Source organism: Mirounga angustirostris, unplaced genomic scaffold (assembly GCF_029215605.1).
Source record: "Mirounga angustirostris isolate CCGP_5_RB_7025 unplaced genomic scaffold, mMirAng1.0.hap1 SCAF_3, whole genome shotgun sequence".
NCBI lineage: Eukaryota > Metazoa > Chordata > Mammalia > Carnivora > Phocidae > Mirounga > Mirounga angustirostris.
The window spans coordinates 136743344-136768087 of record NW_026991711.1 but is presented as its reverse complement, the minus strand read 5'-3'; the positions used below and the strand labels follow the sequence as shown (position 1 = coordinate 136768087).

Below are 24744 nucleotides of genomic sequence, written 5' to 3'. Positions count from 1 at the left end.
AAGCATTCCATAAGAACTTGCTACCTCATAGAATCACTTCTTGGGAAAACCTGTTTGATGTACAGGATTGGAACTCAGTATCTTTCTATGGACTTGCAGCCCAGATACCCCTTCTTCTAAGAAAGTCAAGTATCAACAACGTATTAGATGAGGAGACATAAATGGATGAATGAATGAATTGGATACTCTGACTAATTTGGAGGTTTCCAAGTGCTAGTCATTTTACAAAAGAAAATAACATCTACTATTAATATTTCCACTTCCACGTTCATCCAAACATTCCATGCCATGCCACTGAAACTTCAGCTCTCAGGTTAGACGTGCCCAAACACGGGGATGGCCACCAGAGGGAGCCCAAGTGTTTTCCGGAATAAATCAGATAGCACAGAGAAAACACAAAACCTAAAGGGGGCGGGGGGTGGGGTGGGGAGAAGGCCCATCGTTACCTGTTTCAGTCACTTAAAAAAATTTCTTGTCGAATGACAGAGCTATTTTTGCATTTATGTTACAAATGCCTTTACTAGGCAGTTGTACATTGCAATACTTTGACACTTTTAGGAGAATTGGTGAAACATATTTAAAAACCTCACATACCCTAAAACTAGAAGGTCCAGGGTAAGCGGTCATAAAAACAGCCATGATGCTCTGCTGTGCCCCCAAACAGGCCAGGCCTCTTCTCCAGCTTATCTATTCACGTTCCTGTTCTTACTCCATCCTGGTCCATCTTTGTAGTCAACTCTGGGTGTGGTTTCCTCACTTTGTTTGGAGCCAGGCGATCAAATTACAGCACTGAATGAGCACTTGGTGTGACATGGGAATTTTTCATTCTCCTGGCTGAGCCAAATTATATTGACATTAAGATGAATGACTTTCCATTTGGCATCCTGAAGTCTTCCTAGAACTGAGGACTGGACTAAGTCCTAACAGGATTCAAGAGGACCTCTTTAATGCTTCCCCAGAACCAAGCTCCACTTAAACCAGAACCCACTGGGGGCTCCTGGGTGGCTCAGTCGGTTGGGCGCCCCACTCATGATTTCGGCTTGGGTAATGATATCAGGGTCATGAGATTGAGCCCCCCTTGGAGCTCTACGCTCAGGGTGGAGTTTGCTTGGGAATCTCTCTCTCCCTCTCCCTCTCCCTCTTTCCCTCTCCTGTTGCACTCTGTAAATAAATAAATGAAGGAAGGAATATGTGAATAAGTAAAATATTAAAAAACAAAACAAAACCAAACCAGAACCCACTGGCCAACCTCAGAGATCCCCCATCCAGGCTGGAGAGATGTCCTGGGGCTGAGACTACAGACAAGGGTGTGATCTTGTTTAGAATCAAACTCCAGGGAAACTTAATCTGTTTTAGATTTGAGCATTATGGAGTTTTGGAATATTCCCCGTGCCTTATCTTATTTGATCTCCCAACAATCCTTTTACTGTAGTAGGTCAGGAATCACCATGTTCTTGATGAGGAAACCAGGTCATGGAGGTAAGTGATGTACTTGGGTCATGTCTTGGGCTATCAAGTGTCAGGGACAGAAACTGATGCACATCTGAGGACACGGACATAACAATGAGTAAGTACTAATTCAGTCATACTAATGTCTTCTGAGATAGAAAATTATCCCCTTCCTTTTCCCTCACTTACAAGCGAATAAAAAGCATCATAGATATTAATTTAGCGACTTAGCTCTTGTCTTACCCAGTATTTTTATGGTATGTTCTCCTAAGTTATTTTTTCATGTCCAGACGGGATAATTTTATGACGTATGCAAATAAATTAGCACAAACAAATTAAATTCCACAAGGCTAGGTCCTCTGCTGAATGCTGCTAGATTTAACATGCTTATTAATGCCTTGAATACGGACTCAAAAGCGTTCTTAATAAATTTGACAATGATATCCAATTGAGTGGGGATGGCTGGCCCTTAGGAGAAGTGGAATAAAACTGAAAATGACCTTGACAAATGGAAAAGGTAAAAGGACAAAATTCAATAGAAAGCCTTGCAGAGCGATTCATTCAAGAGAAGGGTGTGTGTGGATGGGAGGGGGGCACGGAAACAAAGGAGAACCACAGAAATGCGGGAGCACTGACTGGGCAATTACAGCAGAAAAGGAGCTGGAGATCAGAGTGAACAACAGGCTCTAAAGACATTAGCAATCCAGATGTGTCATTTTTAAAAAAGAAGGCACGATATTGGTAGGTACAAATAGGGGTAAATTCAAACTAATTCCCCATCTACATTTTTAAAAAGATCAAGTTTTAGAGAAAAAAAATATGATGTTTTGTTGGGTCCCCAAAATACCTGGAGCTTGGAAGCCAGGTTTTGATAACTTTGAAAGGGATCCTACAAAGTATAGTTTTTAAAATAATGGAAAGTTTTTTTTTTTTAATTTCAGATCTGATGAAATTAGCCTCGAAAGAGAAAATTCTGGTACTCTGTTTCTTAATGTATGCAATGCTCTTGGCCTGGAATGTTCTTTCCCTTCCACCTGGGTAACATCTTCTTTCCATCAAGAGTGCACACAGGCATTTCTTCCTCTGCGAGGCTGGCTCTGAATCCCTCCTCTTCTCCCCAAGGAGAACTGCACAGACCCCCGCATGTGTCTCCTCAGAGTACATACCAGGTACTTAGCACTGGCTAAGCACTTGGGATAAATCTTTTCCTTAAACCTTCTGGAAGCCCCCGGGGTAACACACTACTATTATCTCCGCTCTGTAGAGGGAAATGGAAGAGGAAGCTTAACTAACGTGTCCACCTTCACATGGTGAGTCAGTGGCAGAATTGGGACTGTAACTCAAGACTGAAGAACTCCTAAGCTCACCTCCTCATGCCATACTCTCCCAACCACGTGTGCCCATGACTTGTGCTCATGCACTTGTGTTCTCATGTCTGCCTCTGTCCAGTGGCTCTCACTCCCTGCAGGAAGCGACCATGCTTTATTTATTTTTGTGGCCCCACATGGGGCTTGTGATCAATTACTACATGTTTGTTAAATTAAAGATTTTCAACCAAACATATGGCATATTCTGTGGGTATTTCTGAGTCATTCTTTGAAGGAAAATAAAAAATAAAACTAAGTTCAAGTAAACAGAATTTAAACATTTATAAAAGCTGGCAATAAGAATTCTGAACAATGCCAGATCATATATAGTAATCATATTTTTTCATTTCATTTTCTAGAAATTTCAAAGAATCAAAACAGTTAAATATATATGCATGCATACGTACATATGTATGTGTTTATGTATGTGTATATGTGCATCTATCAATCATCTATCTTCAAAGTAATTTTATCTAAAGGTAAAGAGAATGACTACAGAATATTTTAATATCGATGGACTCAGGGGAGGCTGTCTGACACAGAACTGTTATTAGAAAAGAATCCAAATCCTAAATGACATGTAATCACTATATTAATTTATCCAATCCGAGAACACTACAGATTGCTCTCCTAAACATAAGACATATTTGCAAATAATTTGGTTCCAATTTCTCCAAACAAAAACAATAAAAATTCAGATACATCAAACATAAATGATACTATCTAATTTATTCTCACCGTCAATTGAGATAACGTGCTTGTAGCCCAAAGTTACTGGTGATGAACATAATTGCCTGCACACAGGATAAAATATTTCTGGAGACAGCAATCTACTCTCCCATGACTTTGAAATCAGCACTCTCGTACATTACCATTAACATGACATTGTGTTCCTTGCCCCCGCTGCCAGTGGAACTAACTCTAAGCAGCAGGGCCCATACGGAGCTGCCTCACCTCAAGGCCACGTCATTTTTTCAAGTGAGAGCGGGGGAGAAGCTGTTGGCTAGAGAGACTGGGGAATCTCGTTTCTTCTATTATCACTATTTTTAACAATTAAACAATCCCATGTTCTCTGTGATATCTTGCTCAAGTCAAACTCTGACTACACAGAAGCCTGAGAGGACATACATATGCCAACCCGGGTAAAATGTGGAAAAACTCATGCAACCCTGGAAAACCATCAACACTGCAACAACAGTACAAATTCTACCCCATTAAAAAAATCTAAAAACAGTAGAGAAACCAAAAGGAGAGCACTGAGATAATCGGCAAGTGTAATTCATAATTTTATGAAAGTAAATCTAAAATACTAACGAACCACCACCCCAACAGACCCCAATATGTGCCATTTCACCCAGCAAACTCACGGTAAGCAGATCTTGGGAACATTGCCGAGAACATTCAGAGGCAATAACCACATAGCTTAACTGACACCCAAGGGATCAGGTTTTTAGACTGTTACCCACATTTACCATTCACGATTTAGATTAAGGGCAACTATACCTCCTCTTAAAAATTCAATCAATATACCACTGCAGGAGCTAGAGAGAGAGGGAGAGAGAGAGATGGCACCGTCAGCTTTTATAACAGAGCAGGGGAACAGACGGAATAAAAAGCAGGAAGAGATTCAGCAAGGGCATTCTGCCCCATAAAATACATAACTCACAAACACAAAAACAAACATTTCTTCAGAGACCGAGCCGAAGCTGTCCTTGGCACCTTCGACATTAAGTCGCTGGTGTTCTTCAGGAGGTGGGGCAAAGTGTTGGCTCACTGAGCTACGTGCTCCCATAGGCCTGCTAAAGAAACCAGTGTTGACCCTCTACCCAACAGGAGGGACGGAGCCAGCCACACTGCCAAACCTAATCTTCACCCGGGCGATAAGCAGTGTGTCCTGTAAAATCGAAATGAGCAGGCTTAGGATTTTCTGTCCTTCACATTGGGTTGATTTGCTCTTGCCTGTTGAGGTTCGCGCCTTCGGCCGGCTTCGTATGAGCTGTTGCATCGCGGTGACAGGGCTAGCTAGCCATCCTTACCCTACAACACACGGGATCGGCTGCCAGGGCTAAGCCTGTGAACTCTGGCCAACACGTCTTGATAAGCTCTGGACGTGTATCAGTCATGTTTTAAAAGCAGGATTTTAAGAACTGTTTCACAGAAACTGTTGGTTTGAATTCAGCAGGTGTTCTAAAGCTGGAGTTAAAAGGTTTTATGGGGTTTTTGTGGGTTTATCTAAGTATTTTTATATTTTAAGTTTGTTTGAGGACACACAATTTCCGTTTCCTTCCTCTGGCCCAGAATCATAGCCAATGTATAATAGTAAAATAAGATGTTGTTATTTAATAGGTGGGAAATATTTTAATTTGTTTTCTTTAATCTTGAAAAAGAGCAGCAATAAATGTTATTATATTTCCTAAAAATGCCTAACATTCCTAACCTTTTGACCCTGATAGTTATTTTCTTCTTTTTCTATTGTCCTTTCCTTAATGAGAATTTTCAAGCTGTGTAAATTATTTCCTCCCCATTTGCCATTTAAAATCTGTCTTTATAATAACTTCTAAAAATTAGTCTTTATATAAATGACCCATGATTTTTAAAAGTTTGACAAACTGCTGATTTAAGTCATCTTCTTAAAATAAGACCTACCAAATAGTTTTATAAGATTCCCAAGCTTGCTCTTACTAATTGGTAGCATCCAGTTCTTCTAGTGCTTAGGAAACCTTTGAGCTCTGAATTGATTGTAAGTTTTTATTAAATTCCAGTTAGTTAACATGCAGTGTAATATTAGTTTCAGGTGTACAATACAGTGATTCAATACTTCCCTACAATACCCGGTGCTCATCACAGCAAGTGCACTCCTTAGTCCCCGTAGCCTCTTTGACCCACCCCCCACCCACTGCCTCTCTGGTAACCATTAGTTTTTCTCTCTGAGTCTGTTTTTTTGCTTTCTCTCTCTCTCTCTTTTCCCTTTATTTCTTTTGTTTCTTAAATTCCACGTATGAGTGAAATCGTATGTTTTTTGTCTTTCTCTGGCTTAATCTCACTTAGCATTATACTCTAGCTCCATCCATGTTGCAACTGGCAAGATTTCAGTCCCTTTTATGGCTGAGTAATATTCCAGTGTGTGTGTCTGTGTGTCTGTACACACCACATCTTCTTTATGCATTTATCAGTCCATCAACACTTGGGCTGTTTCCATAACTGATTGAATTACTGCATTAATTAGTGTTTTATATTGAGAAAGTACTCTTCCACACTTAGTGGGGACCTAATTACACTGTCAATACTATCACTGCCTTAAAAAAAATGATCCTTTTGGAAACTAGATGTTTATAAATAAGGAAATGGGATTATTTTGTAATATCTTCCTAAGCCTCTTTTCTGGCCCTTCTACATTGAGGAAGAAAAGGATAGACTTCTAAAACTACATAACTTCAGTAGCAATCGTCTGTCAAAAGGATGGAGCACAACAAGGAACAAAATCTATATAAGTAGTAGAAAATTATAGACAAGCTCATTCCTCCAAAGGGCAACTGTAACATTCAACTATGAAGCTTTCTTGTAATTGTGATTTTTAGCTTCGGTGTTAAACATGGTCATCCAATAGGGCATATACAGAAGATGGAAAAAATATAACTTGAAAAGATCAAAGAGAATAATTTATTTGTACAACCAACAGCCCCAATCATAACCCTATCAAAACTTGCTTTATTGGTGCAATAGTCATTTTTCTAATATCTTACCAATTAGTTTATAGGTTCCAGTCTCCTGTGTCATATCAAGTTAAATGATGTCTCTATCAATTACAGTAAGTAGTAAACAAAATAATGTAGCAAGTTAACTGCCAGCCCATTTGTTTCTATGAAAGTGCAATTTATGAAAAGAAAGTTCCTTTTTTGCAAGGTGAGGCTGCATCTGGAAATAAAAGAGAGCTGGCAAGGCAGCTAAAAACACCACTTACTGACGCCTGCATATTTGGTTAAAAGTTAAACATGGTGATTAACGAAATCAAGAGTAGGAGCTGGAGAGGAGAATATATTCTCTCCACAAAGAAGCTGTTTGGACACTGAAACAATATCTAAGTGCTTTTATTTCAGTCCACAGGTATATTATTGCTATTTAGAAACATAAAGGGAATATAAGATTGCCCAGCGTGTAGTTAAAGAAGGTAAAGGATAAAAGAAATCATCATAACACAACTTGTCTCTTCTAAAGGAAAAATTCCAATTAACACCCATTTTAAGGCTCTTAGGCTTCTTTTTATCTTTCTAGAGCTTCAACTCTATTCACGAATGTCTTTCATCTCATTTGCTTTACTTTGACTGATGGCATTGGAGAACTTTCTTAATAGCACATGGTGACATTATATCCACTCTATTTGCTGATAGAGAAAAAGGGTGCTTTTCTGTTTGCTAGAGAATCTGACACAGAATGAATGACCCAAACAAATAGAAATGAACATACACGATGAATAATATAGGGGAGACAGCCTGCCCCCCCAAATCTTACAGGGCAACATGCTGATAACAACTCAACATATCTATAACTTTCTGTAAACTTCAGATTCCTATTTTGTCACAAAGTGAGCCACAGGATGACAGCTGGTAGGTCTCTGCTTATGTTGTCCCTCTGCAGGGAGGTCCAACCTAAAGGTCACGAGGGACCTAAGAGAGACAGAGCTTTCTTTTGAAGCTTAGAACATTTTAGACCTCCTAGGGCTTGGCCATTCTGTGTGTGCCCTCCACATCACTGATGGTTCCTTGATGAGGAAGCACCAAGCTCTTTTATCCTCTTGACTTGGCTAGTGATCTGTGTATTATTTGTTTTGGAGTGCTTTGGGACATCCGTATCCAAAATCGTGGCAGGATGAGTCTGTTACTGTAGACTCTAAAGCTTTGGCTTTCCATGAACCTGATTATCTAGAGCTTTGCTCAACACACAAAGATATTTTTTTAATGGCAAAAGATCAATGGAAAGGTTCACTGAAGAAAGGTATTTTGATGAGAACCATAAATGGCAAAAGGATAGTTACTTCATAAAAGGGTAGGACATTTTTCAGAGGAGGAAAGATCTCAAGAAAATGATACAAGTCTTGACAAAATAATAATTACAGTAATAGTCTTAACATTTACTGAGCTCTGTTGGACTAGTCTCTATGGTTTCCACAGATTATTCCATTCAATATTCATAATGGCCTCTTAAGGTGGTCACGACTAACACCCACATTTAAATATGAGGCAAGGATGTTTCGAGAAGCCAAGTAGCTTGTGAAGGCCCACAGCCAAGAACTGAAATCCTCTGCCAAGCCAAGCCAAGTGAAATTTTGATGTGACATTCAAAGTGGCATTGCTGGGTCTGGAACCCAAATTTGTGGTGGTGTAACAACGGGCCAGAATCCCAACCAGCCTTTGAAGCCAACGTTATAAAAAGAAGAAGACCCAAAGAAAGCTAGAGTTAGATCTCTGGAAAGGGATACAGAAATAATCTGAATTGAATGAAGACGATATCTCTGTCCACAGACATAGGACCAAAAGCAGGGAAAGGAAAGGAGAATATTCGGTAATGATTCTATGAATGTTGCCACTTGGGTACAGCAATCGAGGAACATAATGAAAGGGGAGGCATCTGAGAGTCACCAAGCACTGCCTCAAATTAATCACTATATACTCTTCCACCATTAACCCTTCCAGGTTGTTGAATAGACTGAGATTCTGGTTAATATGTAATTCATATTCTTATTATTTGCAAGCAAAGCAATGGGACCTGGAACCTGCACTTGGCACTGGTTCTTGGTGAAAAGTTTGTTCTAAACCTACTCTCTTACCTGACTGTGCTAAACAATTAGAGCAATTACTTATTTTCAGCTTCCAAAGAGAAACATTGACTTTCATGAACCTTGGATACAATTATAAAATCAACTGACCCTGCATTTCATATTTTGTACTCCACTAAGGGAAAACAACTAATATTTTGTATGTTATTAAAGCAATGATTTGCTCACTTGCCTGCATACATCGTGGGAAAAAGAAAAACCCTTAGCAATTGTACTGTTTGCCCCTAGAATAACCTTTCTGCAGACTAGTTAATATCAAGGACATGTGATGACCATGTCAGAGCAATCAACCTTCTCCCCCTCATATTTCAAAGGGACAGACCAAGATGCCAGAATAAGATTAGAAAAATATTTATTGCTCTGTTGATGTGGATGAAGAGCTCTCTTTGCTGGTAGGGTTACCATGATTATTTTTTTTTTTTTTACCTTATGACAGTTTTTAGAGGCTAGGCAGAGAGAGTGCTACTCACGTTCTCCTTGTCAGGAATCCCTAGAAGAAGAAAAATAGAGAGAGAGCATGAATTGTAAGATGAATCTGTAAAATGGAACTGAAATCCTTTGCTGAATCAAACAAAGTAAAATTCTGGTGTTTCTGATTTGTGTCTCCATCAAAACTTACATAATGCTGCTTAGAAAAATAGCAGCACCCACCAAAATCTGTAACATAAATAAATCAATGAATCAGGAGCAGGGCTGTGTGCCAGATAACAAAATCTCATGCTTATTTTGCTTTTCTACCATATGCTTTACTGCCAAAGGTAAAAATCCATCCCTGATTCATTTACATCATACAAACAACTAATTCCTCTCTGCTGGGCATAGAACACTCAGAATTAGGGACAGACAAGTCAAATCTTAAGTTACACATACTGTATTTTTTACATTTCAGACCACCTCACCATGCTCCAGGGCTGTGAACCTAGCTTCAAGTCCCACGTAAGAACTACCAGAACACAACTTCCATTTGGGGCAAAGCAAATTCCTGCTGCCTCCGAAGTCAGGTCTGAGCCTGGCAGTGTCTGTTTCCAGGGGTATCCCAGTTTTCTGTGAAAAAGTTCATCGTTCATCCATTTATGCATTTGTTCATTCATTTACAAACATTTCGTGAGCTATAGGCAGGCCCTGGTCCTCTGTATTTCCTTTGGGGTTGTTGACTCTGACGGACATGATCAGGGTGGCCAGACAGGAAGGCCCATAGCCCCAGCAGAGTTTAATGCCCCCAGTACAGTGGACCCCAGTGGCCTTCTATTGAGAGATTGAGAGATACAAACAGGTGGTTTGTATGTGCGGCTCACCCCTAGAGCAGTTTGAGGTGGTTTGCAACATAAAAATACAGTACTTCCAAATTCTGAGTAAACAGCACATTCTGTGTTTAATAAGGGGGTACACAGGATGTCTACTATTGGCTTTAAAAGAATTGAGTGCCCATTTTAATAGGCAGCAGTGTAATACACAGAAAGGGTATGAATGGAAGAGACTATCTGGAAACATTCCCTAATTAAACTCTGCCCCCCACACTGGGATAGTACCAGTACATAAAAGCCTAGGCAGGAAGCAGGGTGACAGAATATTAATGGGCATGTTTGCCACCACTTCCCAAATCTGTCAGGAGTAAGGGTGGCCTAATATTAGCACTCTGAAACTTTGAATCCCAGCTATCCATTCATTATTCCATCCATTTGTTCAACGACCATTTGAAAAGACTGGAGTTGATTGTATGAGGAGATACAGGGGTGTAACAGAAGCTTCCTTTCTAGGAGTTTCGATAAGATAAATACATGGCAGCGCAAATCACCATATCTGAGTGGCTGGAGATTAGGGTGTCCGTAGAGAAATAACACTGAAAAGATAATTTGGGGCCACATAGGAACTTGAAAGTTGGGCTAAGGCATTAGCAATCTTGGAAATTCACCTTCTATGGCAGGCAATAGGCAATCATTAAGATGTTTTGAGCAACAGAGTGATATGACCAGGATAAAGGGCAGGGGGAAGGATCTGTTCAAAATGAAAAGACCCTTAAAACATAAAAGTCAGATGCAAGAGCATGATCCTTGAGGTCCAGTTTGAGCAAAGAGCTATAAAGACATTCAGTGGGGAAAATCTGAGTATGGACTTAGTAGATGATATGATTAAGGAAATTCATACCAGTTTTGTTTTGTTTTTAAGATTTTATTTATTTATCAGAGAGAGAGAGACAGAGGCAGGCAGAGGGAGAAACAGGCTCCTTGCTGAGCAAGGAGCCCGATGTGGGACTCAATCCCAGGACCCTGGGATCATGACCTGAGCCGAAGGCAGACGCTTAACCAACTGAGCCACTCAGGCGTCCCAAGTCACACCAGTTTATTAGGTGCATGGAAAAGTCTTTATTTTCAAAACTATCTGCCGAAGTATTTGAGGTGAAATGTGTGTATGTGAGTAGAAGAAGGAAATAAGGCAAATATTAAAATTAAAATATGAAAGTGCATATTGCTATTAATAAACAAATCATATTTAAGTATTAAAATACTAATGGTAATTAAAGTGATGAAGACATGGATGTTAACTATGTCATTCTGTATGTTTGAAGTTGTTCACAATACAAAGTAAATTTAAAAAGTTCTGTGTAAGTCGGGTGTAAGTCAGGTGTAGGGTGGACCAAGGGTGAGATCCTAAAGGCTCAGAGCCAGCTGAGTCATTCTTGCCCTTAGGTCAAGAGTGATGAGGTCCTTGGCCAAGTGGCTAAAGGAAAGGAAAAAACATGAACTCTGCAAAGGAAGGAACAAAGAACCGGATGGGTGATTAACCTCAGTGCATGGAGGTGACAGAAGGGAGGACTCTAAATGGTTAAGGTTTATGGATGCCTGGGTGGCTCAGTCAGTTAAGTGTCTGCCTCTGGCTCAGGTGATGATCCTGGGGTCCTGGGATAGAGCCCCGCATTGGGGTCCCTGCTCAGCGGGGAGCCTGCTTCTCCCTCTCTCCTGCCGCTCCCCCTGCTTGTGCTCTCTCCCTGCCTCTCTCCCTCTCCCTCTCCCTCCCCCACTCTCTCTCTGACAGATAAATAAATAAAATGTTAAAAAATAATAAAATGGTTGAGGTTTAGAGGCTGGTATGGGAGAAGAACAGGGCAGATAGGACTGGAAATGTGGCTTTCAGGGTTTTGTGGGAATCAGGATGTGTTCTGTTGCTGACACTATGAGTTTAAGAGACCAGCAGAACATCCAGGTGGAAAGAGAACCAGCAGTCCTCTCAAAAGCTAAGCCATCATGGGAAGAATGAAACAGAAGTATTGGTTCAGGAAGTTCGTATCCACTGTAAGAAATGATGGTCATGGGGAAAGTATAAAGAACAAAGGAGAAAAGCAGCCAAGAGTGGACTCTTGGGTAATACCTAAGCTTCTGGCTGAGAGGAAGAGGTACCTGTGGAAGAGACCAAATGAACATGGCCAGAGAGATACCAGAAAACCAGGATAATGCAGTGGAGCCTGGAAACTCAGGGAAAATGGAGTCTGAACATGGAAAGTCTTACTCAAAGTCAGAGAGATGGGGAATGGTAATGATGGAGGCTGGCGTTGGTTGGTCACTGGAGATGGTTTGAGTCAAGAGGTATGGGGCAGAAGCCAGACTTGGAGGGGTTAAGAGTGACCAGGGGTGAGGAAATGATAGCTAACATCACGGGGGTGCTTACTCTATGCCTGGCACCCTCTAAACACTTGACCTGTTTTGCTTCATTTAATCTTCACAACAATCTTGTGAGGAAACCGAGGCAGAGAGAGATTAAGTGCTTTGCCTGAGGTCATACAGATAGGAGACAGCACAGCTGGGATTTCAACTCAAGGACTCTTCGTGAGCCGGTCATTCCTACATCAGTCAGGAAAGAAAAGTCAAGAACACGGGAGGGCAGGAAAGGAAGACCTGTCTTCCCCACCCCATCCCTCCACCCCAAGGACAGAAGAGAAACAGAGAAACAGGGCTGAGGCTACACAGAAACTATGACGCGGAGGGCAGGGAATGTGAGGAAGCTCACTTAAGATCTTGCAGGGAGGAGGGTCACCTCGGAGTGGCGAGTCTGGTAGTGAGACTCAACGCAACTGAAGGAGCTAGAGAGAGGATGTGAAGGGTGACTCTTTGCTTAGAAGACCCTGGCATGGAGGCACTGCCTGGTTAGTTCATCACGCTGTCTAGCTGCTCCAGAAACCTCAGCACTGGGCACCCTGCCCCCCATGTACGTGCGAGAGCCGAATAAGGGGACTCAGCAACAAGCAACTCCCAGAGCCAGTCATGAGTGATAAGAAGATGCTCCTGACACCCGTGAACGGACAGACAGACTCAGGACGCAGGATTTCTTTGACTCTAGTGGGCACCCACGAGAAAAGAGTATCACAGAGGAAAACTTCCTGTCTTTTACGAACACAGCGAGAGACTGGTCATATAAAAGGCCTGGAATTAGATGAGGCCATGATTTGCGAAGAATAAATAATGACTCATGCTGCTTTCCTCCTTGACCAATAGCATCAAAAGAGCAAGAGGTGGGGCTCTCAGGTGTCTGGATGTGACTGAGACAAATACAATTCATAAATCCCATTTTTTTTTAAAGGTTTTTTTTTTTAAAGATTTTATTTATTTATTTGAGACAGAGAGAATGAGATAGAGAGAGCATGAGAGGGGGGAGGGTCAGAGGGAGGAGCAGACTCCCTGCCGAGCAGGGAGCCCGATGCGGGACTCGATCCCGGGACTCCAGGATCATGACCTGAGCCGAAGGCAGTCGTTTAACCAACTGAGCCACCCAGGCGCCCCCATAAATCCCATTTTTAAAAGAGCACAGAAACACTAGATTTCACCATAAAATGAAGAGATTTTGAGAGAGTATTTTAAGTATGAAGTTCCAGCTGATACCAGAGCATCCCTCCCTAGATCAGCTAGGACCACAAAATAATACTGTTAACAATTTTTAGAAATAATTCAAGTGTGGGCTGGCAGGTCTGTTTATCCATGAAAGAGTCTGGAGATTTACTCTGTCAAGCTGGTGTGGGACATATTTTTTGTCACACGAAAACACATACTGCATGACAAATTTTTAGATACAAAATGTTCACATTTTTCACTTACTGTCATTGTTAGAGCCCGTTTCCATAACACCGTAAGGAGGAGCCAGAAGTCCTGCCATGTACTGTCGATATTTCTGAAAGACAAGATTGTAAACTCAATGCATAGAGATTTACTCACTTGGCGCACTCGTTTATTTACACACTAAAAAGCAGAAACGTTGGGTGTCAGGAAGCATCTGACTCTAGTATTTACAAAGCCATGAAATTTGCTGTCTGGGATCTGTGCTCTGAAATAAAGATGCTGTGTTAGAAGGGGTCTTCGTGGATAAGACTGGAAGGGCCCCTTGCCCCTGCCCAGGGAGGGGATAATACGCCAGGCCAGTTCATTTAGGTCCTTGTGACTGACGAACCCAACTGCGTGGGCTTTCCCCCTCCCTCTTCCTCTTGCCCTGCTTTTCACTCCGGCAAACACATGCTCAGGTTTTTGTGGAAAGCAGACACTTGGTTTTTATAGATGCAGATACAAATAATTGTGCTGCCTTCTTAATAGGTGAATGGCACTGAATCAGCTTTCTTTCAAAGGAAAAAGAAATGCTTCTCTGAAAAATGTCTGTTTGAAAGAAGCTGATTCGCTTCCATTTAACTACTTCCTTTCACACTTACACCTGCCCGTTACGTGACCTCTAAAGAACTTTTGGTCTGTTGTCAAATAGAATGGTTTGACTTCATTTAGAACTATTTGGATTCCTCTGAATTGTATCCCCCTGATTTTTGGTCCAGGCCTGCCTTAAAACTTGGGCTCAGCAATATCTATTAGCCCCCAAAGTCTGTGCTGTTTTGAAGGGATAAGGCTTGGTGAGCATAAAGCCATCTAGAGCATCCACCGAGAGAGGGGCGATGTTTACAAAGAATGCAAAATGGATATTAGACATCCTGTCTTCTCAGGTAATAAATACAGCCTCCTCCCCTCTTAGAATGAAAGCCAGGCAATTTTATTTATTGCACGGTGTCATGTATATTTATGGTTTATAATTACGATGACACATAAATGTTAAATGGCGTCAAAAGAATCAACACTTTATAATGTGCTTGTGGGTTACACAGACGTCAGCAGAAAAGCCTTCATCTGTAGCAATGGGCAGCTGGAGACATGCAGTGTTTGAGCAAACATCTGGCCCATTTGGTAGATTTGAATGGTGTTTGTAATATAACATTGACGGTTTCTCGAAAGAGCCTTCTTCTAGTCAAGATGTGACTAGCTTTTTTTTTTTTTTTAAATCCTTTTTTTCTTCTCATTCTGAGGCAACTATACTAACACCTGCATGCAAACATTAAAAATCATGATTTTCTCTGCCTCTGAGGTAACTAATCACTCAAACATACCCACAGGACTAATCTATCACCCTGAATTCCTGACATTTCCTTTGACAGTGTCCCAGTTCTGATTCTCTTCTTTCTTATGACACCATCTACTCATCTTCCTCACGAGAGAGCACTGATTGAGCACATTACTGGGCATGCTGTTATGCTGGACTCTGAACAAAACAGGCTCACAGAAAGCAGATGGGGACTGGGATGTGTTCTGAGACGGTTTTGTGACCCCCTACAGCCTTTTGAGTTATTCTTCTTACTGTTAGCAACTCCTTACCAGGCTCTTTTTTTTTTTTTTTTAAAGATTTTATTTATTCATTTGACAGGGAGAGACACAGCGAGAGAGGAAACACAAGCAGGGGGAATGGGAGAGAGAGAAGCAGGCTTCCCGCGGAGCAGGGAGCCTGATGCGGGGCTCGATCCCGGGACGCCGGGACCATGACCTGAGCCGAAGGCAGGCGCCTAATGACTGAGCCACCCAGGCGCCCCCTTACCAGGCTCTTAAACGAAATAACCTACGTTAAATTAAAGGAGCAATTTTGCTTTGCTTGGAAATGTTTCAGATGGGGCAGATGTTCTTTGTCTCAGGCACCCCAATGCCAGTTCCCATGAGCTCCACAGAAGCACCTTCCTGACTCTAAATGAATGGGCCTTTGCCTTCCTTTAGCCCCATAGCACTGGGTTTGTTGCTCGTTCATGGAGTGCAGCATCAGGGCTGTGCTCTGGGAACAGAAAATAGAGCAGCCCTTGGGCAAGCAGGAGGCGGGCCAGGTTTTAGGGCATGTGTGTACTGAACACCTACTATGTGCAGGCAACGTCCTAGGCACTGGGCTCATTGCAGAGAACAAGCAGACAGGCCTTATGCACTTGTGAAGTGTCTCTGCCCCAGAGAGCACCAAGCCTTGCACATAAGATGAACTTAATGTTTATCTGTTGAATTTTAGAATTTTTATGGAGAATGTCAAACATGTATAAAAACAGAATAACACATACCTAACGTCCAGCCTCAAAAATTATGAACTCGTGACCAATGTTGTTCCCTCTACACTCCTTTCCACCTGCTCTTTCTGGAATTATTTTGAAGCAAATCCCAGATATCATATTATTTGATCCATAAATATTTCAGTAGTGATCTCTAAAAGACAAGGACTCTTTTTTTTCCCCAAACAAAACCACAATACCACTATCACAACTAAGAAATGTAACATTTCCATAATATCCATTTGATGTTCAAATTTCTGTTTCATAAATGTCATTGCTGAATTTAATTAAATACTTTAATTTTATAAAGTACTTTATTTAATAAGACAACATTGGTTTCAGCAGAATAACTTTGGGTATAGGAGAGATTGCAAAAACAGACATTTTAACACCTATAAATAGGGGTGGTGCCTGGGTAGCTCAGTTGGTTAAGCATCTGACCCTTGATTTCAGCTTAGGTCATGATCTTGGGGTTGTGGGATTGAGCCCTGTGTTGGGCTCTGCGCTCAGCAGGGAGTCTGCTTGAGATTCTCTCTCTCCCTCTGCCCCTCCCCCACCATGTGCACACATGCACACATCTCTCTCTCTCTGGCTCTCTAGAATAAATGAATGAATGAATGAATGAATAAATAAATCTTTCAAAAAATTTTAACACCTATAAGTAAAAAGTCAACCTTTTAAAATCGATGGGACATTTTTTAGAAAACATTCACTAAAACAGGAAAATTGATCTCTTATGTAGCACCATACAGAGAACCCTATATTAGTTAGGATAAAAACAACTAATTGAAATAAAACCTATATCAGAAAATTGGGATTCCTAAATAACTTGCATACTGCTTGATCTTTGGGCAGCATCTCATCTTCCAAACACCAGTTAAAAAACAATCTATAAAAGAATATATCATATGAAAAGATGCAGAAGCTCACTTATGACAGAAAGGCACAAATATATGGAATCTTTATAAAAAAAAGGCACATTAAGACTATAGTGCAATGTCACTTCTCACTTGTCAGATTGGCAAAGTTTCAAAAAATTTACTAACACACAACTGGTTATCTCATACATTGCTTCTGTAAAATCAGACAACCTCGGTGGAAGGTAATTTGCAAGTATCCCTCACATTAAATGTCTCTTCCCTTCCACTGAGCAAAGACCCTCCCTTAGAGCTCCTGAAGTACCCGAATACACAGGCAAACATGCATATCTGTCTGTGACAGCAAACAAAACAACAGCAACATCAAATAGGAAATAACTCAAATGTCCACAAGTAGATGGCACCCGGGCTACTTCCTGATAAAGAGATGATATTGGAATATTATGCAGCCATGAATGAAGCAGCACTACCAGCTGACATAGAACTAGCTCCACAATATATTGTGAAATTAAAAAAAGGCAAACCACAGCCCTGTATGTAGAGTATGCTACCATTTTGTGGGGATAAAAGAACAGATGTGTGTATGTGAATATTCATAAAGATTTGTAAATGCAGAGACTATCTCTGGACACATACACAAGAATGTTGTAACAAAGACTGCCTCTGGGAAAGAGATCTAGGTGGCTGAGGATCATGTGGGAGAGAGACTTAGTTGTCCCTGTTCATCACCCACTGTGGCTGCCTGGCCTGGGGCTGAACCGGTGGCGCTGGCTCGCAGTGGCATTCAGTATCAATCATCAGAGTGTGGACGGCTGGCAGCACGGGATGATGGTGGCAGTGGAGTGAACAGACAGCCCTTCTCTCTTAAACATGTGGAGGTGGGAGTAATTCCCTTCGACCATAAAGTCCTCCAGAGTAGGGGAACTGTAGGATTAGATAGTGGGCTGCCTTGTAATAGAGTTTATTGCTGCTACAATGATGAATTGAAAAATGAGAGACGACTGTATTAGTAAACCTAGATTGTGGAGCGGTTCATATCTTCATCGAAGTTTAAAAGCCACTCCAAGCTTTCTGAGAACAGAACAAAACTAAAGGGAATGCGCCAAGGCTCCCGGATGAAAGTCAGCACAAGGCCAGCTTTCATCTGAGCCCGCAGTTCTGCAGAGGCAAGCCGGCATATTTTCATGGTGGTTACGTGGTGTCACTCCCACATGCCTCCCACACCTTGGTTGCCAGGTGTGCAGTGGTCTGACTGGGGCCCTGGTGGACCTCTCCCCACAAAGGCTTTCCCTGGATCCCAACGCATCCTAACACATCAAAATAGTTTAAATGGCTTCACTAATCATTTTTAAATCACCATATGCCCCTGGGAAAGAGCTGTGCCTTTACAGACTGTGCCACAGACACTTATCCTCACTGTGGCGGGCCCCTGGCAGGAGGACTCTGCACCATTCATACTCCCTAACACTTCACAACCTCTGACAGCAGTTAGGAAATCAGTTCACATGACAAGAAAACCACAACGGCCTTCAGGGGTCTTCGAAGAATTTGGTAGGCTTCGTTCTTAGAATCTACTCCTGGCTTTGTCACTAGTCAGCTGGGTCAACTCAGACAAATCTTCTGAGCTCTCTGACTTCAGTCTCCTCATCCATAAAATGGGTGCTCTGAATGAGGTCCAGGGCTCCTTGGGGAGAACTCTGGGCTGCGTGGTGGACCCTCAGGCAAGGGCACCATGCACGCAGAACCTCCACCCCTGTGGCAACAAGAGTGTCTTCCCTTTTCACTGTTTTATAAATTAGAGTTCCAAGAGCAATTTCATCTGAAAGATGACTTTTGCTTCTAAAAAATAAAAATTTACAAATCACAAGACTAATCCCTGAACTTCTAGCCAGACAGATGTCACTCAAAGATCTCTGTAAAGAATCAACACAGACCAATTTAGGATTTGTCTACGAAGGAATAAGGATTCTACTCTCTGTTAGAAAGACTTCTATGGTTGAGAATTGGCCAGGTGACAGGTTGCTCTACCTGAAAGGTTTCTCAACAAAACTGGCATGGAGAATTTAACAGAGACGTACCACAGTGCAATGCTGACCTTCTCCAATTGAGGTGTGCAGATCCCTGGAGTGGCACGCAGCAGGGCAGAAGGGGATGCGAGAGGGGTTAATAGAAGCTCTTCTTGGAGCTTAAATTTTATTCTATGTCAAGTAGTTAAAGGATTACTTTTATACTTTCATATTACGGAGTAGAAAGCTAAATTTGCATAAATTTTAAAGATTAAAGCATGAGACTTCAAAGAAATTTTGAGCTTGCTGCTGGCTACTTCTAGCTACAAAGGGTCTAGACCCCAGGCAGGATGTATTGATTTCCTCTGCATTCGGAGAACTTCAGTGGAAAAAAACCAAGAACTTCTGATGTTATGAAAAGCATGCAGAGATCCAAACCTCACAAGAACAGGGTCTTAATTCTGATCCTACCATTTGCTACCTATGTGAACTTGAGTAAGTTGGTCACCTCAGTTTCCTGGAAAAGGGTCCCATCTTTCAGAACCACTGGGAAGATGAGAAATAAAATCTATAAAAGTGCCCTGCACGTATTAGGCACTTAATAAATAGTTGCTGATAATAATAAACAACCAAGGATTAATCAAGATAATCACACTACATTTGATGAGTTTCCCAAGAAGATAGCCTTCAGCTGTAGGAAAGAACATTCTCTGAATGACAATTCCTGAGCTATGTAAAGACCTACACAATGTAAAGACCCATAATACATCTATTGACCTGTCTGTTAAATGAGGCTGTGGAGAAACAGGAATTTAAGTAATAGACTTTCTTAAATAATTTTATAGTATACTGCCTGTTTTTATATCCACAAGGTAAAACTGTCCAACGAGAAAGGAAGGACACAAGACAGTAAGCTCAAAAATAATTTCACAACAGTAAGTAAAGCCTTTCAGCCACCAGAACTGCAAAATATTCAAAGAACATATTTTTAAAAATGAATCTTTGAATTACAATGGGCCAGTTGATGAAGCCAAGTCAGTGTCTGTGGCTCAGAACAGAGGGAAGAGGGAAAGCAGTATGAGGGGTGTGGGATGCAGTGGAGGGGAGGGACGGCATGCTTGGACTCATGAGGCCAAATGCCTGTCCCTAAATCCAGGTGGATTTGTCTATACAAATCCATATTTGTGGCTATACTAACATTGTGGAAGAAGAGACAAACATGACAGTATCCAGGAAGGTTAAAACCTGGCGTGTCTCTCAGCTGACTCATGGCCCCCACACTGAAGAAGGGCTGGGAGGTTGGCAGAGCAACCATCTGGTGGGAAGGGTGCCGGGGGTAAATCCAGCTCTGCACCACAGGCCTTGAGCCCCAGCGTGGGGCTGCTCCCACCCAGAGCTAGGGCTGCTTTTCTCTAATTTGCACAAAGGCTCCATATGACCCAGCTGTAGTCCAGGAGCCGGAATACTAAAGCTGGGTGGCATCTGCTGGGGGAGGAGGCATACCAGAGAGAGGTCCCCTTCTGAAAGGCCAGTCTCGGTTTACAAAGCAGGACTAACAGAGATAAAGGAAGGCTGGCAGCTTGTACCCTAGTTGGACCCTGTATGCCAAAAGAAAATGGGGTCCTGGTGGAGCAAGATTCCCTACCCTGGAGGTGAAGGTCTTCCGGACACACAGTGAGGCTTTTTCTGAGTGTTCTTCAAGCTACTGCCTGCTGCCAAGACCTCTCCAGGCTGCAAGCGGGAGCCCCCACGGGGGAGCCAGGGCAGAACATGACTGTCACTACCATATTCCTGCCTGGCCAGAAGTAGCCAGGCCCAGCCGTGAGCTTTGGGCACAGCCCTTCCCAGCAACAGCCCCTCTGCTCCCCACCTCTCTTACCTAGGAGATCATCAGGTTGCAAGGAAAGCATAAGTAGCATCCTTAGGCTGGGATATGAGTGCTAGAAAAGCATTAAAAACAGGAAGCCACAAGGATGATGGGTAGGCATTGCTGTGAACACCCGAGGTGAGGGGATATGCTCAGAACAGGGATGCATTAATGAGAGCTCATGGCAGGGAGTGGCCAGGATTAGGGCAGAATAGAAGACAGCTGCTCTGGGGTCTGAGGCGATACCATGTCATAATGTCCCACTCATTATACCTGCACTAGCTTCTCCCAACTTATTAAAGCCGAGTTCATAAAATGTAATGGCAAACAGGTCATCTGTACTTTCTCTGAAAGTATTAGGATTATTTGGGAGAAGAGCTTAGAGTAGGGATCTAATGTTTAGGCCCCCCCCTTTTTTTCCTGTTTCTTGGCAAGAGTTTTTTTGTAACTTCTGTATGACGTGTAATGTGTAATGTGAAAATGGACATGGCACATTGCTCTAAAATCTGAGAGCCAGAGAATTCTCAACCATGTGAAGAAGAGTAGGAAAGAAGGGGAAAAGTAAAGCAGTTGTAAATGGAAACCTTCAAGCAGAATTCTTCTGTTTACCCTTTTAAAGCCATATGTACCGCTTCTCTCACAGCAGATCCCTGGCTGGCTTGAGTTTACCTCTTATGCCAAGTTATTCTGTTTCCTTGTTTCTCGATTTCTATAGCATCCTCATAATAGGGCTCAAAGAACTTCCATTGCTGCGTCTTCAATGATATTTAATTATATCCTTTGGTCCTAAGATAGATATTTCTAAATAGAGGCAAAATTCTGCTTGCCAACTCCTGGCCATTTGTAATTCATGACTAACCTGCCAGGAGCAGTAGTTTGGAGCATGATAATCACAACAACAGCTCTAATCAAGGAAGTTTTCCAACCCTGAGTTCTTTAAGAGCTCTAGGCTAAAGCCCAAGCAAGATGACCCTGCAGGTAAGCAAACAGCACCTATTTGAAATTCTCTCTCCTACGGTGCAGGTGGTGGAGGGTGGGGCAAATTCAGATTCGAAAGTCAGGGCAAGGCAGGGAATCTGAGGCTGGGGAGCCTTGGGGGTACAAGGCAGGGGGCAAGGAGAACAGCCTTCCAGGTCGAGGGGGAACAGGTGCTAATGTTAGAGATGAGGCCAGTCTGGCAGGGGAATCAGGACAAGGGTGCTGGGGGGAGGGGAAGGCAGTGAGGCCAAGTGGTGCAAGGGCTGGACAGGTAAGGCCTTGCGGGTCACAGTGAGGATTCTGAACATCACCCTCGTGCAACAGAGAGAAGTGTAAGTAGAGAAGTGACAAGAACAGATAAGTATTTTTTTTTAAAGATTTTATTTATTTATTTGAGAGAGAGAGAATGAGAGAGTATGAGAGGGGGGAGTGTCAGAGGGAGAAGCAGACTGAGCAGGGAGCCCAATGCGATGTGGGACTCGATCCCGGGACTCCAGGATCATGACCTGAGCCGAAGGCAGTCGCTTAAACAACTGAGCCACCCAGGCGCTCCCAGATAAGTATTTTTAAAAGATCATTTTGGCTGCTGCCTGGAGAATGGTTTTGATGGGAAAACAAGGAAAGCATTGGGAACTTAAGGGGGAGGCAGGCCTGAACCCGGAGGAGAGGTGAGAGAGGGGGATATGAAGTAGGAGGTAAAGGTACTTTATTCCTAGAGGTGAAACAATCTCCAACGACCTACAGGGAACGATATTAAAGGCTCAGATTTCTTGCTGAACCATGCTCAACACATCTATACTTTTAATATGACTAAAAAGTTTGGAGACTTCTGGGGGTTCCCTGGAATAATTATGATTTCAGTGAGTACGTACTCTGCATATTCAAGTAATTAAATTAGCCATGAGCTTCTCTTAGGAAAACTCGAATTGAAAGCAACACACACACACACACACACACAATAGGTCAATGCTAAGACACACACACACAGTAGGTCAGCGCTAAGACACACACACAGTTGGTCAATGTTAAGACATACACACACAGTAGGTCAATGCTACTTAATTGAGTTATACACTAATTTGCTCTAGAGCTGGAATTGCATAATAGGCAATCCTCACAGCTCTCTTTCCACTAAGCCTGCATCTGCTACAGTCCATCTAATGTATAAATGTGACTATGCACCTTGAAACAAATAGCTTCTGCCTCCTTGTGTATAGAAAAAAAAGTTGATTGACATTTTATTTAACCATATCAATCTTTAAGGGTGATGGATATTAATATAGTTATTCTGAATTAGAACAATCAAGCCCAGCACTTATGAAACTAACAGGACTGTCAGTAATACATATCACGGAAACATGCAAATTCTAAGAAAGTGCTATTTAAGCACTTGATCATACAAAATTAGGATGCATTGATCACTTCAAAACCTAAAATAAAGGATCATTTCACAGAAAGAGCCCATGACTATCATCCCATTAGAACAAAGCACCACCATTTTGTTTCTGCTTTCTGGCTCTACAATACTGCCCAAGGGGTAGTAGCAGGGCAGGAGGGAGATGAGATGGTGAGTCATGATTCAGGGGGTGCTATGGTCTGGATGTATCCCCCCAAATTTGTAAGTTGAAATCCTAACACTGAATGTGATGGTGGGGACTTTGGGGGGGTTCTTAAGTCATGAGGGTGGAGCCCTCACAAATGGGGTCTTATAAGGGATCCCATAGATCTCCCCTGCCCTGCCCCCCCGAGTGAGGACACAGTGAGAAGTGCCAGACTGGCACCCTGACCTCAAACTTTTAGCCTCCAGAACTGTGAGAAATAAATTTCTGTTGTTTAGAAGCCACACGGTTTCATAATAGTAGCCCAATGGACTAAGTAAGGGGAGTAGGAAGACTTTCTGGCCCAAGTAGATATCGGAACGTCCCACTTTAGAGACATTTCCTTAGTTTCTGGCTTTATCTCTCAAAACCTGAAACCATGGGAGCATAGGCACTATGCATTTCTCTGGTTAGTTTCTGAGTAAGTTTTTCTAGAAGCATCCATACATAACTCACCTATCTTATCTCCTTAACTTCAATTCTACCTACCCTGTGACCCCTAGGGGGCATACAGTATCCCAGCTTTTGCCATATGCATGCACGTTGGTCACTAGAATGGAAACTACACAAGGACAGTGACTTTTATCTGTTTTGCACCCTGATGGAGCTCAATAGCCTGGAGTAGGCTACTTCTCAGCTTCAACTATTCTTGACTTTTGGAGACTGTCTATATTGATTCATTCCCAACTCCTGCAGCTTTTCCTCCCACACACACATTTTTGCACTTACTTTCTTCATCCCCCTTCATTTTCATCATTTCTGTGATTTCTGCTTCAAGCTACCATACACAACCTTGGAGCATCCTTGCCAATCCAATCCAATATATCCCTACTGCACATATCTGGGAATCTTGGAAGCTTCTGATCGGTGTGCAATGTTGTATGCCTTGAATCCTTTGAGTGGCTCCTGGTTTCTATCACCTTTCCACTTTAGATAATCTGAACTCTGTTTCCCCTGCAGAGTGTGTTTGCAGGGGCCTCACCCAGGCCCCACACTTCCTAATTCCCTTCTATATCCTCAAATAACAGATTAGGCCCCAAGTCTCCTAGCAGGAACACCAGGAAGTGTCAATAATGGGGGTAGTGCTCTAGCCATTCTGGAAAACAGTGTGGAAGAGAACAGTACGTGCCATGTGTCTGAGGGGGTATGAGAGTGGGGGCCTGAAAGAGTTGGGGGGATACAATCTTTAAGATCCAGGCAAGTGTGGTACCTCATCCTAGTTCTGCAAACCTCCGCTGGTGCTAAGGAGACCTGCAAAGCAGCACCCAACCCAGCCCCCACCTGCCCTTCCAGCCTCAGTTCCCACATTTCGATTTCCCAACCACACTGGCCCCTTTCAGCTGCTCCAGCATGTTGAGCTTTCCCCTTCAGGGCCTCCTGCATCTTCGGGCTC

The 24744-nt window shown here is 42.4% G+C and overlaps 1 protein-coding gene across 10 annotated transcripts in view; it reads right to left on the bottom strand.

Moving 5' to 3' along the window:
* RAPGEF4 (Rap guanine nucleotide exchange factor 4) overlaps positions 1–24744 on the bottom strand; it is a 289375-nt gene that overhangs the window by 109849 nt on the left and 154782 nt on the right. For 9 of the 10 annotated variants that reach the window (XM_064586688.1, XM_045868609.3, XM_045868610.3 and 6 more), the window contains 2 exons: positions 13734–13806; positions 9120–9139 (listed from right to left, as the gene is read on the bottom strand). In XM_064586688.1, coding sequence (XP_064442758.1) covers positions 9120–9139; positions 13734–13806 — 93 coding nt within the window. The remainder of the gene's footprint in view (positions 1–9119; positions 9140–13733; positions 13807–24744) is intronic. The other variant, XM_064586686.1, reaches the window with a different exon arrangement.